The sequence below is a fragment of the Phalacrocorax carbo genome, chromosome 3 (genome assembly GCF_963921805.1).
Source record: "Phalacrocorax carbo chromosome 3, bPhaCar2.1, whole genome shotgun sequence".
Taxonomy (NCBI): domain Eukaryota; kingdom Metazoa; phylum Chordata; class Aves; order Suliformes; family Phalacrocoracidae; genus Phalacrocorax; species Phalacrocorax carbo.
The window spans coordinates 54,216,914-54,233,721 of NC_087515.1; the positions used below are offsets into that span (position 1 = coordinate 54,216,914).

General features: G+C 43.8%; 1 protein-coding gene across 3 annotated transcripts in view; it reads left to right on the top strand.

Annotated features, from left to right (window-relative positions):
- The first annotated feature begins 233 nt into the window (after positions 1-233).
- Positions 234-16,808, top strand: part of AGPAT4 (1-acylglycerol-3-phosphate O-acyltransferase 4) — a 91,139-nt gene continuing 74,564 nt past the window's right edge. Inside the window, exons 1-3 of one of the 3 annotated variants that reach the window (XM_064446944.1) lie at positions 395-451; positions 2,847-2,914; positions 15,639-15,869. In XM_064446944.1, coding sequence (XP_064303014.1) covers positions 15,674-15,869 — 196 coding nt within the window. In that variant the 5' untranslated portion in view covers positions 395-451; positions 2,847-2,914; positions 15,639-15,673. Of the gene's footprint in view, positions 452-2,846; positions 2,915-15,638; positions 15,870-16,808 lie in introns of all 3 variants that reach the window. The other 2 variants (XM_064446943.1, XM_064446945.1) reach the window with 2 other exon arrangements.

Below are 16,808 nucleotides of genomic sequence, written 5' to 3' on the forward strand. Positions count from 1 at the left end.
GCCGCCGGCGGCCCTCAGGGGAAGGGAAGGGGCTGCCCTGCGCACCCCTGCCCGGGCCGCTGCCTCACCCGAGGGGCGGCCGCCACCGCCCGGCTCCGACGCCTTCCTCGGAGCCGGCCGGCCGCCCTCCCGCCCTGAGCCCCTCCTCAGCAGCGGGGGACCGTAACGGAGCCCTCCCGCTTCGCTCCCTCCTCCCTTGGAGCAGGCGAGAGCGGGGAGAGGTCGCCCCTTCCCGCTGCCCCGGGAGGAAGTGACATGGCGGCGGGGAGGGAAGGCAAGGCGAGGGGCGCCTTTTTCTTGCCGGAGCCGCCCGGCGGGTGGAGCCTGGCGGCCCCGCCCGAGCCGGCCGCCTCCCGGCGCGGGCAAACTAGTGGCAGTTGGTGGGGCTCGGCTGTCGCCCCGCCGCCCGCTCCCGCCGCCTCACACGCATGCCAAGGCCCGGCGGCGCCAGGTACGTGCTCTTCCCCTGGCGCCCAGCGAGCTCCTCAGGTGCGGGGCCGCCCTTCTCCAGCCGGCGTGGTGCCCCAACACCCCAAAACCAGACCCACCCCAGCCCCGATCCCCAAAACAACCGCTCCCCGTGCCGTAGCGGCGAGGCGAGGGGCCGGCAGCCGCCGGCGGGGTGCGCAGGGCAAGGCGGGGCGCGGCGCGGACAGAAGTTCCCTGATTTATGCGCCGCCGGGTCGGGTCTCCCCCTGTTCGCCGCCGCCGCCGCCGCCGCCGCCGCTGCCGCCGCCCGGCCCCGTCGGGCCGTTTCTCCCGCTGCCGCCGAGAATTTTCCTGCCGCCCCCCGGCCCCCTTTGTGTGGCGAGCGCGGCCCTCGCCGGGGTTCCCTTGGAAACGGCAGAGCTGCGCCGGCCTTGCCCCGCCGGGCCCCCTCCGGCGGCGGCGGGCGAGGGGCGCTGCCGGCCGGGCCGGGCCGGGCCGGGCAGGGCGGGCGGCGGCCCCTTCCACTTTCGGTGTTGCCCTCTCTCGGCGGTGGCGGGGGGGGGGGGGGGGGCTGAGGGGGGAGCGGCTGTGGGGCGGGTAGGGCGGTTGCCGTGGAAACGGGCGGGTGCGATCGCTTTTTACTGCCTCCTCCCCGAAGGCGCTTCTCCGTAGCGAGCGGGCGCCGCCTGCCCCGGTCGCGGCGGGGTGTGGGGGGTGTCGGAGGGGACATGCGAGCGCACGGTCGCGGGTGTCGTGGCGGCTGTTTTTTCCGTGGTACTTATAAGTCCGTGAGCTGAGGCAGCGTGAGCGGCGGCCGGGCGGCCGAGGGGGAAAGCCTGCCTCCCCGGCGGTGTGTTCGCGTGTTGCAGGAGCGCTGCCTTTCATCTGGCTCTCTCTCTTCGTAAAGATACTTAAGCCGTATTAAATAACGGCCACAAACTGATTTAAGGTGTGCCGACTGATATCGTGTGGTGTAGGGGAAGCTCCAAGGTGATTATTGTTTAACTAGGAAGTAGCCCTTGGTAGCGTTTAGTTCAACAAGTGAGTACTCACTCTTATGCCTGAAAAGACAACCAAGAAAAGAGTCTGTTTGAACAATATCACACGGAGACTTCTGGTCTTTATCTTTGATACGCATTTCGAAGGGTTGTGAGTGTTTCAAGACCATGTGCAAACACCTAAGTATGATGTACCTTATGGAGGTGCTTGTATGGGAGAGAGCAACCTTGCTGCTACATGAAAACTGAAAATGCTTTACAAGAGGTGGAAGGATGCAAGAAACTCTCTCTCTCAAAAAAAAAAAAAAAGTCCCCCAAGCATTTCTTTAAAAACAGTGATGCATCCAGCCCAGGAAGTTGTACCAGGCGATTGTAGCCTCAGCTTGTGCGGGCAACCGCTTCACACCAAGAGTGAATTGCAAAAGAATTAAAAGCTGGTGGAGTAGAGAAACTACTGTGGAACAACTTCAGCTGAAATTTGCAACCTTCATTCTTTAACTTCTCATGTGAATGATAAGATTACTGTAAACATAGAGAGGTCTGTTCATAGTGTGCCAGGACTACCTCTGTATAAATACTGACTGTGTAGATCACTAGAATAGTTGATGTGCTGTAAATGTTTGCTGTGAGTTCCTGACCAGCAGCTTTCTCTAGCTGTTTATATCTGATCTAACGCTGTGTTTTTCCAAATACTGTGGATTAAAATACATTTTGATTCATTTTAAGAATTTGTGTAAATGTTATGCATAGCTTTGCTCTTTCCTATTAATGTTTTGCATAACAATGCCTGAATTAGCTGTACCTACAAATGAAACTTTAACTGGATTTTATGGAAGACAGAGGGCTGGGATTCATAATGGAAGAACGTATCAGGAAGCCTGCAATGAACAGAGAAAGTATTGTAAGCTGCTGATGGATAAAGGTTGCTATTAAGCAAAGTTTGGTTGTGGGGTTGGCAAGCACTTAAATAGCAGATTTGAGTAAGTGCTTCACAAGAAGTCATAACTATTATATTTTAGGAGTGGAGAAACTGCACGGAGGGGTCAGCGCCTGCCTAGAGTCGCAGAACAGAGAGTGCTGTGCCCAGAACACAGTAGTTAACTGTGTTTCTTGAACCCAGTAGGCATCAGTTTGGTAGGGGGGCTGTTTTATCAGGAAGTCTTGCTCTGTCCAGCCAAAATCCAGAGTCACTGAAGCAGTGTTCATCTTCTCTCTGGAGCGAGGCGTGCTTTCCTGGAATGATGCTTGTACATCGTTTATGGTTTAATGTGCTTGTTGTACCATAACGGAGAGGAACTTCTCTGTAGGAGAAGGGTTCTCTTGCAGGTGATGGATGAGGATCTTATGACTGTGCTGTGCCCTGCTGAAAAGAGGTGGTTTATTGTTTTCTGTTGTATATCCTGATTTTATTGCTGGAAGGTGAAGACCGCGAGTAATGCCCCTTGAAGTCTCTTCAACACAGAAGACGCTGCCACAGCTGTGCTGAGGTTAGCAAGTTATTATTTTCATGTCGCAGACGTGCAGTTGTGGCCCTTAGAACTTGTATTAGTAATTTGGTCTTAAATTTTAGAGTCGAACGTCCACTGCGTGGTGTAGAAGAATACTTCCCTAACTAATTGCATCACTACTAGTGCTGTTGGTATGTCCCAGTAAGGGAGCAGGTGAACAAGAGGGTAACAACGCGCTGTAGTAGTTGCACTACACTTTAGTGCTTTAGTCAGCAAAAGCTTTTACAACTCTGGGCCTCCCTTATTAAAGAAAAAGTTACATGAGTCAAGGCAACTGTCTCCTCAGGTGTGTTTGATTTAGCTGCACTGAATGCAGTGGGCTTTTTTGTAAGGAAAATAGAAATGTGACTGAGAGCAGTACTCTGTATGCTTTGTTGCATTTCAGGACTGGTACGCGGCAGCTGAGTATGTGTTTTTTCCCCACGTGCTTTTGTCTACAGGGTGGCTTTCCCCAGTGATTCAGTTTCAGGCATTCGGGAAAGCATGCCCACCAATCTGTTGCTTGGTGGTCTTAAGCTCGTTCACATCTGGCTGTGTTGCAAGTACCCTGATCACCTCTGACTAATGCTCGTGTGCTTCTCAGAAACTGCTGACTCACTTCGTTTTTGTGCTTTTCTCTTGTCCTCCTCCAGTGCCTCAGACTGGAGATGTGGTAGGGTCAAGGTAAGGTCAGGGAAAGAGGAAATGGGAATGAATAACTGTGTGTTGTGGCAAGGGTGAAGATGCTGTAAAGACCCCTCTTTGCTAATGGGAGAAGATGATGATGGCTGTAATAGATTTCCTGAAAACGAAATATGAAAAGGAAATTAAAAGGTACATACACAAACCATGTATTAGGAACTGGACCGAGCAGTCTAATAACTCTAGTGAGCCCAGAGTTGGCAGAGGCTGGTCCTGCTAGTGGTCTGCTCTTCATTTTGAACTTAAAGATTTTTTTACTTATATACCTCTGTTTTTACCTCCAGCCGTTCTGTCTGTCCTGTTATATTCTGCCACGAAAAGCTTAACACTAAAGTAATTTTCTGCTGCTTGCAGAAGGGCTGACCTAGCTTGGGGTTTCTGCTGTAGCATAAACAACAGGAACAGGGAAAGACAATTAACCAGTTCTAGCCAGGAAAGAAGTCCAAGGTAAAGGTCACTGAGAGAGGGTTTACTTGCCAGAAGGTTAGGAGCTGCAGGCAGAGACAAGCACAGTGATTTCATGTGTATGTGTGACTCTTTATTAATGTCTGAAAAATTTCTGACATGCACCAGATTTGCTTTTAATCTGATCAACAAAGTTAAATTTCAGTTACATTTTTCCAGCAGGATCCAGGTGAACAAAAAGGTTTGCATGTACAGATTATGCAAGTTTTTTCACCTGACAGGAAAAGGGGAAGACCTGACATAAAACCTGCTGTTTAAGACAGGGAAAGAACATATTTGGGGAAAATCTATGTGTAGAAATGGCATGTGATTTTTAATTAATTTCAAGTGACAACCACTGTGTGAAAGCTAAACTGTGTCCTGCTTCTCCCTCTGTCCGTGTTATCCCTGTCTTCTTGCATCATAGATTGCCTCCTCTTACCGGGTTTTTCAGCACTTTGGAAACTACCATTGCTACAGATGCTGCTTTGCACTTCTGGAAGGTCTGGAAGCATTCTGTCTGCAGCAGTCTATACCTGCACTTGAATTGTTTATGAGGTTTCCCCCCTTCAAGTCACAGGTGGTTTGTTGAGGGTTAACAAGGCTTTAGTTTATTTTATGGTTCTGAGGATATGTTTAGACAGTGATGAAACTTGCATAGACATTCACATATTCCCCCCCACCTCCTTTGATCTGGTATTAGTGAAAAATACCATAAAACAATGCAGTAACATCAGTGTTGCCAGATTAGCAGATGGTAGGCAGAAGCATTACCACTCTCTTCCCACAACCAACAAATGTAAACCAAGTATCTAGAGGATCAAAGTATTTGAAAGAAACTGGCAATTCCTGTTGCCCAGTGGTGATAGAGGTGCAATAGGGTTATAATTAAGCAGAAAGATAACTGGGAAAGTGCTATTCCCAAGTTCATTGAGCCATCAGTGTGTCACTGTCTGGTCTTTACACGCCTATGCCTGTGGGAGTGTGCATAAATACTGCATTTCACCCAAGCCAGAGAAAAGCTTCATTCTGAATTTAAGCCGTGTAAAACTGTCTCAAAGTTATTTGAAGTTAGCAGGGCAAATGCTCAAAGCTGGGCTTTTAAAAGGATTTAGGCACCTGAACCTTTGCAGAGATGATGTAGAAAATCCAGGTAGGTGTTGATGTACCTGATGCTTAATTTAGTGCAAAATATGTGGAAATGTTACTGGATTCTTGCCAACATGTTTAGGAACTGTTACATCTGCACACTTGCCATCCTGTAATGTAAATGCTGTTGGATCAAGCACTATCTCTGAACAATTTTGTTGGAAGTTGAAGGTGGTTTTGACTAGCCCTGGCTTTAGGTGCTGAGAATACAAGTTCATTGATCAGTTAGATCACATTTGGCTGTTTTTGAGGGATAATGTTTTCCAAACAAGGACTATTGAAGCTTGTTGAGAGATTTCTTTTGGCTTCAACAGGATTTGAATCAGGTCCAAAATGAAACCTCCCTTTATTATTGGACTTGATAAATCTGGTGCCTGTGATAAAGGCTTTTATTCTCTGAAGTTCTCAAATTAAATCAGACTGTTATGGGACTGATGATCAGGGAGAGTGAGGAGGCTGAAAGTATTCTGAGTTCATGGTGTAGCAAAGCAGTTCTGAATACTTGTGTCTTAGATGCAGAGGTAAGTGAAAACTGATGTGGAATAGGACCGCTGAAATGTGAGCAAAGCAGTCACCATATTTATTTGGATTTTTACCTGGCATCTGGATGTCTGTTTTGTGTGGGTGCAGCTGAGCTTTTCACTGAAGCTGGCGTATTATTTCTTGGAACCATGCCAACTGCATCTCAGCTGTAAGACATATGTTTTTCTAAGTATTGGGTGTTAACTTTTTAAGGCAGGAGTTGGTTTTCTTAGAAGAATAAATCTGGAAGCTTCCCTGCCACATTCATTCTTCAGTTAAACTATTTTCTACAGAAAGAGCCATTAGAAAACACTTAATGAAGAAATATTAATATCCTGTGTATCCCTGTCTTGCTGTGGCTACATCTTGTGTATGTGTTGTCGTTTCCAGTTTTGGGATGTGATTTTCATAAAGGAGAAATTCAACTACTTCATACTCTACAGTGTCATATGATAGAATACAGCCCAATTAAATGAATACTTGGAAGTTAAAAACGATCTTGCAAATCTTTTCCTGTTTAACATTTTCTTAGTATTCAGAGAGCATACTAATGAATGTTATTTCATATTAATTAAAAATATGCAAATGGCTTAGCTGAAGGAGGCAGTCTACTGTCATAGAAGATCAAAAAAGCTAACAGCTCACTTGGAGCTGTAATCAGGTGGATGGCACTTTTCATTTCCAGTGCTGTTAACAACATCTTGTGATTTGCACTGGAAGCTTTTGGATCCCCTCACAGCCGAGGTCAGCGCTGTTCCCTCGTATCCCTGTGATTAGGAAGCACGGAGGATGCGGTCTGTCCCATGTACCCGCTGTGTCTGTGGTAGCGTTGTCAGCAGGGCTCAGATCCACCAAATGAGAGAACGGGGTTTTCTCCAGCAGGCCATACAGCTGCTCAGAAAGAGACACTATGTTAAAAGTATTTATACTGGGTTTTTTGGGACAGTAGAAAATTTGTTACCAGCCCACAGCTGGTGGCGGAAGTCCTACCTGTAAACCAGTGGTACTGCCACCATGGTGTTTTTCTCAGCTCAGTGATTTATGCCCCATCTCTGCCACTTCCCAGATCTTTTCTTAAGATTTTTGCTGCCACAAATCCTATTTTTTCATTAGTTGCATTTTCTGGCTTTCTTGAATAAACAAAACAACAAAGCCACACAAGTTAGGAATTAGACTTCTAGGAAAAGGCTTAAAGAGGCTGCCCAAAATTACTGCAATGTAAATCACAATTCCAGAAAATATAAAGAGGTCATTTTATGGGACTGTACTGAGGAAACAAAATTATCATTTTCCCAGTGCTGGTGATTTTGATCTTCTGATTGTTGTCCTTGAAGCATCTAGTGCAATGCCTTTAATTTCTTCCTGGGTAGGAATAGTGAAAGAGATGGACGTTTGTGTGCACTTGTACACAATACTGTCGGCTTGGTACTGAAGTTGTAACTTCCAGTTTATGGTACAGAGCCATCCAAGTTGCTGAATCCTTGGTTTCATTTCCTGAGGAATGGAGAAAGGAAGGGAAAGTAGAGTTCATTAGATCAGTACATACCTCCTGGTTTGAACAGTCTCCTGCATTTATACCTGTTGCATCATCTGCTGTCACTGAAGGTCCTTGTGGGATGTGTCTGTTCCCCAACAGCAGCCTGTCAGAAGCTGTTGCAAGGGAAATGTGACCATGGGCAAGAAGGTAAACAAAGGAGGATGAAAAGTACTGTTTTATGTTGAAAGATGGAGCCTGGGGAATTGACAGGTCATGGTTCTGGAGTTGGTTCTGCCATGGATTTGCTGTGTGAATGTTACAAGCTCTCTAACAGCGTCGTTCTGAGTTCCTGGTGTGTAAGATGGACAGCAAGACAGATCTTGTCAGGCTTACTTCACTAGTGTCTTCTAAATGCTGGAGCTTTTCAGATGAAAGGGGATGGATAAATCCAGGAAAGAATTGACAAAAATCCACACTGTTTTCTAATCATCATCTTGCATATATAAGTGGACTTGCTCATGTTACTAAGTGCTGAGTGGATGTGAAACTTCTGGAAACAAGTGCTATGTGTGCTTGTGGTGTGGAAAGCTGTCTGTCGCAGAACTGGAGTTAGGAGGTGATGCTTTTGTAGTCTAACTTTGTAAGTAACTCATTGTGGGTGAGAATACGAGTATGAAATATTTAAAACTTTAAACATGTGATCCATGTTTCCTTGTTCCTTCACACCTAAAGCTGGTTTGGATGTGGGGGAAGTATTTTGTCTGTTGAGAGTCTAAGCAGTTCCTGTACCTCGTGCTGACCCTCTGCATTGCTGTGAATGTAATTTACAGTTCTTTAAAACAAGGTGACAGTGATAGGTGTTTGGCAAGCATAAACCCTGAGCCTGCATAGGAGAGACCTCCTTTCCAAAGCTTATCTCTCACCAAAGGAATGTTTGGGCTCCCAGTGCAATCAAAAAACCAACCAACCAACCAAACCCAACCCCCAAACAAACAACCAACCAAAAAACCCCCAAACCAACCATGGTTTTATACAAGCTCCTGAATGATCTTTTGTCTACCTCCCTCTCTCCCCCTATTTCTTTGGGCTCTTCTAAAAGAAATGTTTTTGTAATAGCCACTGGAGAACTCAGTAGGTACTCCTGTGTTGGATTTGTTCCTGAAATGCCTAGTGCAGAGGTGATCAACCATAGTGCTGTGTGCCCTTGATGTTGGATAAATATCATAATGCAGGTGGCAACATCCTGCTGTACTGCCCCTGCTACCTCTGTAGTTTTTAATGTGGTAATTTTCTGTGCACAGGCGTGGTGGTGTGGATCTCGCCATTGAGAGATTTCTCCCAGGCCGCGCACTGAGGACCAATGGCTTAACTAGACAGACTCTGCTCTCTGTACCTCAAGAGTACAGTTGCCTCAAATGACTGTTCTGTACACAAATTCATGTGTCATAAACACAAAAACATCCTTACTTATGTACATACATACATATATTTATATTTGAGAAGGTTTAGTTTGTTGCAGACATTCAGATCCTGTTATTTGATAAGCCACCTATATTTTTGGACCAAGCCAGATCATCCACTGAGGTGGGTTTGTAAAAACACATTTTGGGGGGGTTGTTTTTTATAGAGGAGGGTGCCAGATGACAGTAATATGTGCCCTGGTTACCTTTGGCTAAGCACTTAATGTTGCCTATGAGACCAAATATTAAATTGGCAATGAGCACATGATATAGTTACTTGCCCTAGACTGTTGTTGTTCACCTGGTTATTTTTGAGGAACTATACAGGTCGCTTATGTTTCTGTGACAGCGCAGCCCACATCCTGCTTAGATTCTTAGTATACTTTCTTGTAAATTGTTGATTGCTGTTTAGTCCCACTGTCTTGCACGGTCCCTAAATTTGATTTGTTTGTTATGTTGTCCTTGTTGGCAGCACAAGTAACTCGTTAGATTGATGGACCCAGATAAAGCAAAAGAGGAAACAGAGGGACTCTGTTGTCCCCAGAACTGAAGTCTAGGGGTGAAGTCTGAGAGGCTCCTCCAGGTCTTACATACCTTAATGCAGCTCTTTCTTTTATTTTTCCCAAGCAAATTGCAGATAATTGTGCTTTGGATAAATAAATACATACCTATATACATGTATATATGAATGTATTAAAATACAGGAACTTGGGTGGGAAACAGTTGAAGAGCTATACTTGGCATGCTGGATAGAACCAACTTGCCTTCCACTGCTGTTTTTGTGAACTCGATGTTCTGTACCCGAGAGGACTTCTCCTCAATGTATTTTTTTAAGATCTCTGCAGGAGCTTGGAATAGAAATGCTTAACTTCAAGGGGTTTGCCCTCTTCAGATAAATGCCTCCTTCAGCATCAGGCCCTGTAGTCCCTAAACACTGCACTTACAGAAGTCCTGTATTACCTTGTGTTTAAGCCCAGCTTGCTATGGCTTCCTTGTTCAGCATCCTCCTCCCTGAGTATTTCATGCTCCTAGAAGAAGGAGCAAGACTGAACTGCTTCTCACCAGAACTTGGGCAGTAGCTCCCCATCTTTCCCTCTCCTTCCCAGACTATGCATGCCTCTCCCAGGCTGATGTCATCCCCTTTGCCTTGCTGTATAAACACTTTTGGCATGGTAAGAGGACAAGGATTGAGGCTGTCAGGGCTAACAGAAGCTGTGCTGTGCTGTGCTGTGCATTTTACCAGCAGAGAGTATGCATATACAGCTAGAGAACTTGCATCCTGGCAGGCATGCAGATTGTGTAGCTGTCTTGCTTTACACTAGATCACAGCAGGAAGAAAATAAAAAAGGGGAGGGGGAAAGCATTTAAAAAACTCCTGGGTTATATTCATTTCTTCAGTTTATACTCTGTTATGCTATTATCTCTGAGTTCAATAGAAAATAAATAAATGTTCAGGTCTATAGCAAATCTATGAACTGGAAATCCTAAAACTTGCTCGTAGGTGGTATTCAATCTTCAGTCTTTGAAACAGCCAGCTGACTGGTCTTTCTTTTGTAGCAGCGTGCATTACAAAATACGAAGTTCAGGAATGCATGAACTTAAAAACATTCTTAGGTTCCCTTAACTTTAGGGAGCCTTAAGATATGCTCAAATTCTTCCCTGATTTGGGACTTTCCTGATGAGATATGGTGGGTTGACCTTGTCTGACTGCACATCAGACTGCTCCCTCACTCCACTGCCTCAGCAGGACAGGGGAAGAAAAGAAGAAAAGCTCATAGGTTGAGATAAGGACAGGCAGATCATTCAGCAGTTACCATTGTGGGCAAAACAGACTCCACTTGGGGAAGACTAATTTAATTTATTGCCAACTGATAACAGAGTATGTCAGCGAAAAACAGAGACAAAACTAAAACTACCTTCCCCCCAAGCCCCTTCTTCCCGGAAGGGAAGGCTTCTTGAGCGTTCAAGGCTCAGCTTGACTCCTGGCTCTTCTACCTGCCCCCCCCACCCCCACCCGAGCAGTGCAGGGGAATGGGAATAGGGGTTGCAGTCAGTTCATAACAGTTCTTTTCTGCAGCCCCTTCTTCCTCATGCTGTTCCCCTGCTCCTGCTAGGTTCCTTCCCACAGGGTACAGTCCTTCAGGAACAGACTGCTCCAGTTTGGGTCCCCCACAGGCTCCAGCTCCTGCCAGAAAACCTGCTCCTGAGTGGGCTTCCCTCCATGGGCTGCAGTGGGACAACCTGCTTCACCATGGTCTTCACCACAGGCTGCAGGGGAATCTGCTTCACCATGGTCTTCACCACAGGCTGCAGGGGAATCTCTGCTCCTGTGCCTGGAGTGCCTCCTCCCTCTCTTTCTTCACTGACATGGGTGTCTGCAGAGTCGTTTCTCTCATGTTTTTCTCACTCCTCACTCACAGCTGCTGTGCAGCATTTTTTACCCTTTCTTAAATGTGTTATCACAGGGGTGCCACCAGCATGGCTGATGGGTTCAGCTTTGGCCTGTGGTGAGTCCCTTCTGGAGCTGGCTGGAACTGGCTCTGTCTGATATTGGGGGCAGCTCGTGGTGTCTTCTCACAGAAGCCACCCTGCAGCTCCCCTCCCCCCCAAAGCCTTGCCACGTAAATCCAACACAGGAGATAATGCTCTAGTAGTTGCCTTTGGGGGAGGTGGGAAGTGATACAAACCCTAATTAGGCATGAGGCAAATAGATGGATAATTCTTCCTCCAGACTTGGGTTTTTTTCTTGTAGCATGTACAGGTATAGTCTCTCTGAAGGCAAATACATACACGGACACAGTCTCACTTTTGCTGACTTTTGATGCTCACTGATAGAAAGAGAGGAGCATAAGGGCTTCCTGTGTCTTGCCTTGCAGATATATTCTATATACAGAAGCATTGTTAAAGTGGACTCTGATATGAAATACAGTGCTGCTTGCTTCTATCTGTGCTGTTCTGATAGCAACTGAAATTCACTTAGAGGTATTACTGAAACTGCTGTAATTTGACCTGAGCTTATTTTCATAGTCCTGACCTTGGTAACTATCCATCCAAGAACTTGGTTTAGATGAGAAAATGCAAGATGCATCATCATCATCATATGCTTGGTGGTTCTTAACTTGCAGCAAAGCATTTAAGGACTTTATCAAAGAGTAGACGTAAGTGAAAACCTTCGCATAGGCTTGAAACGTGCTGTTCTGCAAGTAACAGGGTATAGCGCTGTCTTGCATCTATTTGTAAGTATGGACAGTATTAGCTTAGTCCAGATGCTGTCAGATAGGTGCCATGTTGCTTTCCACGCTCCAAGGACTGTATTTACTACATAAATGTTGGAGAAGGTGGGTGAGTTCTTTGTTTCATTCTTGTGCTTTCTGTAAAAGTGCAAGCAGTTGTATTCTTTACGAGATCACTAGTTGTAGCCTCCAAACTTTTACAGACTTTGAAGTACAAAACAGCATCGTTAACTGGCCCAGCCTCTGCCAGATGAAAGGTGTTCACCTTGCATATCACTGGTGTGACATTGTCTTTTCATCTATGTCCTCTTGGTCAGTTATTCTAAGCAGAAATGCTGAGAGTAGTTGAAGTAGAAATCACAGTGAATCTTGCTGAAGAATGAAACGGGGGGTGGGGGGCAAGGGCGAGGAAAGATGGAGAGCTAATAGTCACGGAGTTCACTTTTAAACCTGATCCTGTGATCTCTTAGTCACATGAATAGACCGACCTTTGAGGTTTGAGTCTTTTATTTTCTATCCAGAGGAAAACTGTTACTAAGGAATGTCCCTTTTTGATCTTTTTGATGCTCTGGTTGGCCATTTTCTCGTTTTAAGGGGTATTTGACAGAAGAGAGTTTCTTGGCAGCTCTCCAGTCTTAATAGCTTCTGAGAAAATGCATTGATTGGCCCTTTTGTTTTCAAAAGATTGCTGTAATTTTCAGTCGTTGTCTATAAGGAAATCAGTTTAATTTATTAAACTAGCATCATGGATTAAGAATTAAAGACCTGATTCTTTATAACTTAAACTGATGTTACATTAATGTTACCCATGAGGAACTTGAGTAAGACAAAGAGCAAGTGGAAGAAGATTCTATGAACTCTTAAAAAGCAAGATTCTAGACCTCCTTCATAAGCTCAAAATTGATTCTTGAAAAAAAATTCTACTCTTTTGTTGCTTGTACTAAGAGTAAACTGCACTTCTTGGAGTTTGGGTAATGAAAACAGTGCAAAAGTATCATATTAAAAAAAATCTTCAAAGAATGAGTTTATGCGTGAGAAACAAAACACATAGCTAGCACTCTATGTACTTGGGTTGCAAATTTTGTAGGGAAAACAGCTTGCATTTAATCGGAAAAGGAAATTAATCTCTCTAGTCTCCCTACTTTTCAGAAAAGCAAAATTTAAACAGTGGCTCTAATTTCTTGTTCCTTTTACAAGCAAGTTAGGTTAGATGCATTTCAGTGGTACTGCTTAAGTAGATGTAGTTTGCCTTTAAAACATGTCTTAGAAGCTTTACATATTTGAAATTTGGTGACTAAGGTGTGAAAGCAAGGAATAAATTACTTTCAAACAGTCCATTCTGGCTTCATAAAATTGTAAGACAGTAATTATCTATTATCAGGGTCATCTCATCTTTGTTTGTTTTAATGCTGTGAAGTTTTGTTTTAAAGACCCAGTATGAAGTAAACGATTCACATAAACACTATATTTTAAGGCAGTTTGACTACTATTACAATGAAAAAAACGAATTGGTGAACTAACGGTCTGGTGAGTTCTTCCTTGTCACAAAGTCTGTTGATCAACTGCTTAGTACAGTAGATTTCTGTTGATTATGTGAAACAGTGAATTTTGCAGGTCTCCACTGTAAGTAGACAGTGCTTTAATCTTATTTTATGTATGGATTTTTTTTTTTTATCCAGTCCCTTACTGATATCTGGGAATTACATTAGATTAGAGTAGTTTTGTGAGATATAGTTAAACAGGCCAGCTAGCAGAAAAAACTTTTGATCACTTTTAGCCGAGGACATTGGCTTAAACCCAGTCACCAGGCTTTTAGGCACTGCAGTGTCTTTTAAACCATCCACTTGTAAGTAAGTGGTTGCTTCCTTTGTGACTTTTGAAGAAGTGATCTAATCCTGCTACTTGGTGAAGTACAGTAGTCTGAATTAGGGAAGTGAAATCTTGTATCTTTCACTGTAAACTTATTCAAAACTTGGGGTTGCCTTTTTGTTTGTTTGTTTGTTTATTTAAGCGTTTGGCTCTGTCTCCAGAGTGTGCGATGGAGGGGCTGGGGCATGAATCATTGCAATGGTTCCTACTAGACAACATTTCTCATTCTACTTAGCCTTCAACAAAAACAAAGCCTTTGGTCAAAGCCCATGCTAATAAATTGTCTGCCACCCTCAGAAAGCTATCTTTAATAGAATGGTTTGTTAAAGCTGGAAAAGCTTTTTGCAAGGATCATGACAGTAGTTACAACAATGAACAGAGGCCTGTTCTGCCATTCTGAGCTACAGATGGTGTCTGCTTTGGTACTGAATAGTACAGCAAGATAAAGGGAACAAAGTCTGTAATACACAAAGGGCACATTTTGTCCGCTAATAATAGGCTTGGGACTGCCATAAATTCTTTATATAAATGATACAACAATACAGGTTCTCTTTCTTAAATTTTTCTTCATCTTCCTTGCGGTTGAAAACCTGGCTAAATATCTTCCTATTGCTTTGCAGCAATTCTTGTGTGTGCTCTTTGCTGTGGTAAGCATAGTCAGCAAGGGCAGTAAAACAAATGTTTCAGGACACTGATGTAGACTCAGTGCCTCACATAATGGGGTCTCATATAAACTAAAAGGGTAGGCATAAAGATTTTTTTTTCATCAGTTAATTCCCTGAGATGCTGACAGCTGCCATTTTGTTATTGCCTATGACTGGCACATTCAGAAATACTGTCTCAGTCAGGCCTTCCTCCCTGGGCAAACCCTCCTGCGCCTCAGAGGGAGAAACAGTGTAGGAATGGAACAAGGTGGCAGCACCTCCTGCTTAACTGTATTCGGAATACTTGGGTGTTGTTTACTGAGAGATCATGTCTTCATATTTTTTCTCCTAACAGATGAGACTAGCATTGGTGGTAGTGATGGTGGGGGGAGGTCAGTGTGGTATTTGGTAGGCTATAGAATACTTGGCAGAGGACGCTTCCTCTGAATGCTTAGCTGCTAAGGTTGGACTGCTCCTTTCCAAAGTGATACAAACAATTCCTAAGTAACCTAAGATTTTTTTTTTTTTTTTCTGGAAACACTGCTGAGTCATGGGTTAGAACTATTGTTGATGTTTCCTTTTTAGGCTTGTGGAGTATAATTGACAGAATTACAGTCCAAAGGAGTAATTGAACATATTGTGTGTATTGTGCTTAGCCAAACTTTTATTCTTCTGCCAAAATCAACTGATATTTGAATGTGAGAAGGGAACAAGCCAATAAAGCTAGATTGAGGGCCTGCTGCTACTTCTTGGTTGGGGAGCGTGGCTGGCATAGCCTGTAGAGGAAGGCACAACTTCTAACATAAATGTCTAAAGCTTGCATTTGCTTTGCAGCTGCTCTTGAAGATAGCAGAGGCCACAGTACATGTCTTATGAAGGTCAGACCATTTAAATCAAAATACAAGTGGATTATTTGGCTCATATTTTATCAGTAAAGACCTGATAGAGGAGTATTTTAGTCTATGGAATGCGGTCATCTGTTCATACAGTTTTGCTGTAGTAGGGCTGAAATGTGAAAATTTGTTTCCAAAGCCAAATGTAAATTGATTCAGAAATATGGTATTCTCTTTCCATGCTCCCTTATGCAAATATTGTCATCTGGCCTTTTTCTACTATAGAATTAACTTTCATTTTAGTGTATTTAAGTGTAAAATGGAAAGTCTGTATTAACAGTTTACAGAAATAAATGCACTCTGTAACCACTGATACTGTTTGATTTTGCAGGTTGTCTTCTGAATTTTGGGTCTGAAAGTACCCTCATGCTTTCTCAGCAAATCATGGACATCATTGGCTTCCTGAAGTCTCAATTCATTTGCCACCTTCTGATCTGCTACATATTTATAGTGTCAGGACTGATCATTAACTTCATTCAACTCTTTACACTTATACTTTGGCCAATCAACAAGCAACTGTTCAGGAGGATCAACTGCAGGCTGGCTTACTGCATTTCGAGCCGTAAGATTTCATTTTGTTTTTTGAAGTATTTTTATATTTCATCTTGAGGGGATTGGTAGAAAAGATCTGTAACAGATTTCAAAGTAACATATATAAAGGTCATTACTACTTCCTACAGCACTTGTGTTTGTGTGAAGAGGTATATGCTTTTTTGAAATGTCCTGTTCTGCTGAAATGTTTTGCTCTTTTACGTTGGGATACTTGTTTGACTCAGGATGTTGAAGAAAGAACACCTCTGGTTTGGCTATCCATCATGTTCCATTAAGTCAAATGAGAAATATTGACCAAATAATAGCTGAACTTGCTGAGATGCATTATCTGTAGGCTTACAGTGTTAACAAGTCACTTCCGATAATGCTTTCAATCTTTTTATCATGCGTGATTTTGTCTATGATCGTGGTTTAGGTGTTTCATGGAAATACTGTTCAGGACTGGGAAACAACATGAAAAAAGGAAAAAGATCTTTGATTCCATGTGCTTCTTTCTTAAGCCAGCTGTAAACTGTTGTTTCTTTGAATAGGCATTTCAGACCTTAAGCTGCATCTGCATGTATTCAGTATACGCATATAGTTACAGAGTACAGCAGGTAGCCTGTAAGCACTGAAAGAAGCAGGGGTTGCAATTATTTTAATTTTCTGGGGGAGATGGGAGCATAAGCGCAGGATATCACTTGTAGAAAGACCAGACCTTTAACTGCCAGGAGACATGACAATTCACTGACACTTGACTAAACAGGTAATTCTAGTGGAATGAATGAGACTGGTATCAATTAATAATTTCTTTGTTAGTAGGAGGTTGGTAGAATCTCTACCCATCAACAGTGGATTATCAGAGCATGTGTAGTTTTCTTTATATTATCTGTCTGCTTATATCTTTGTTTTTGAAGAGCTGTGGCTGTAGTTTCAGCATGGATTTATTGGAGTACAGCTTCTGAATTCC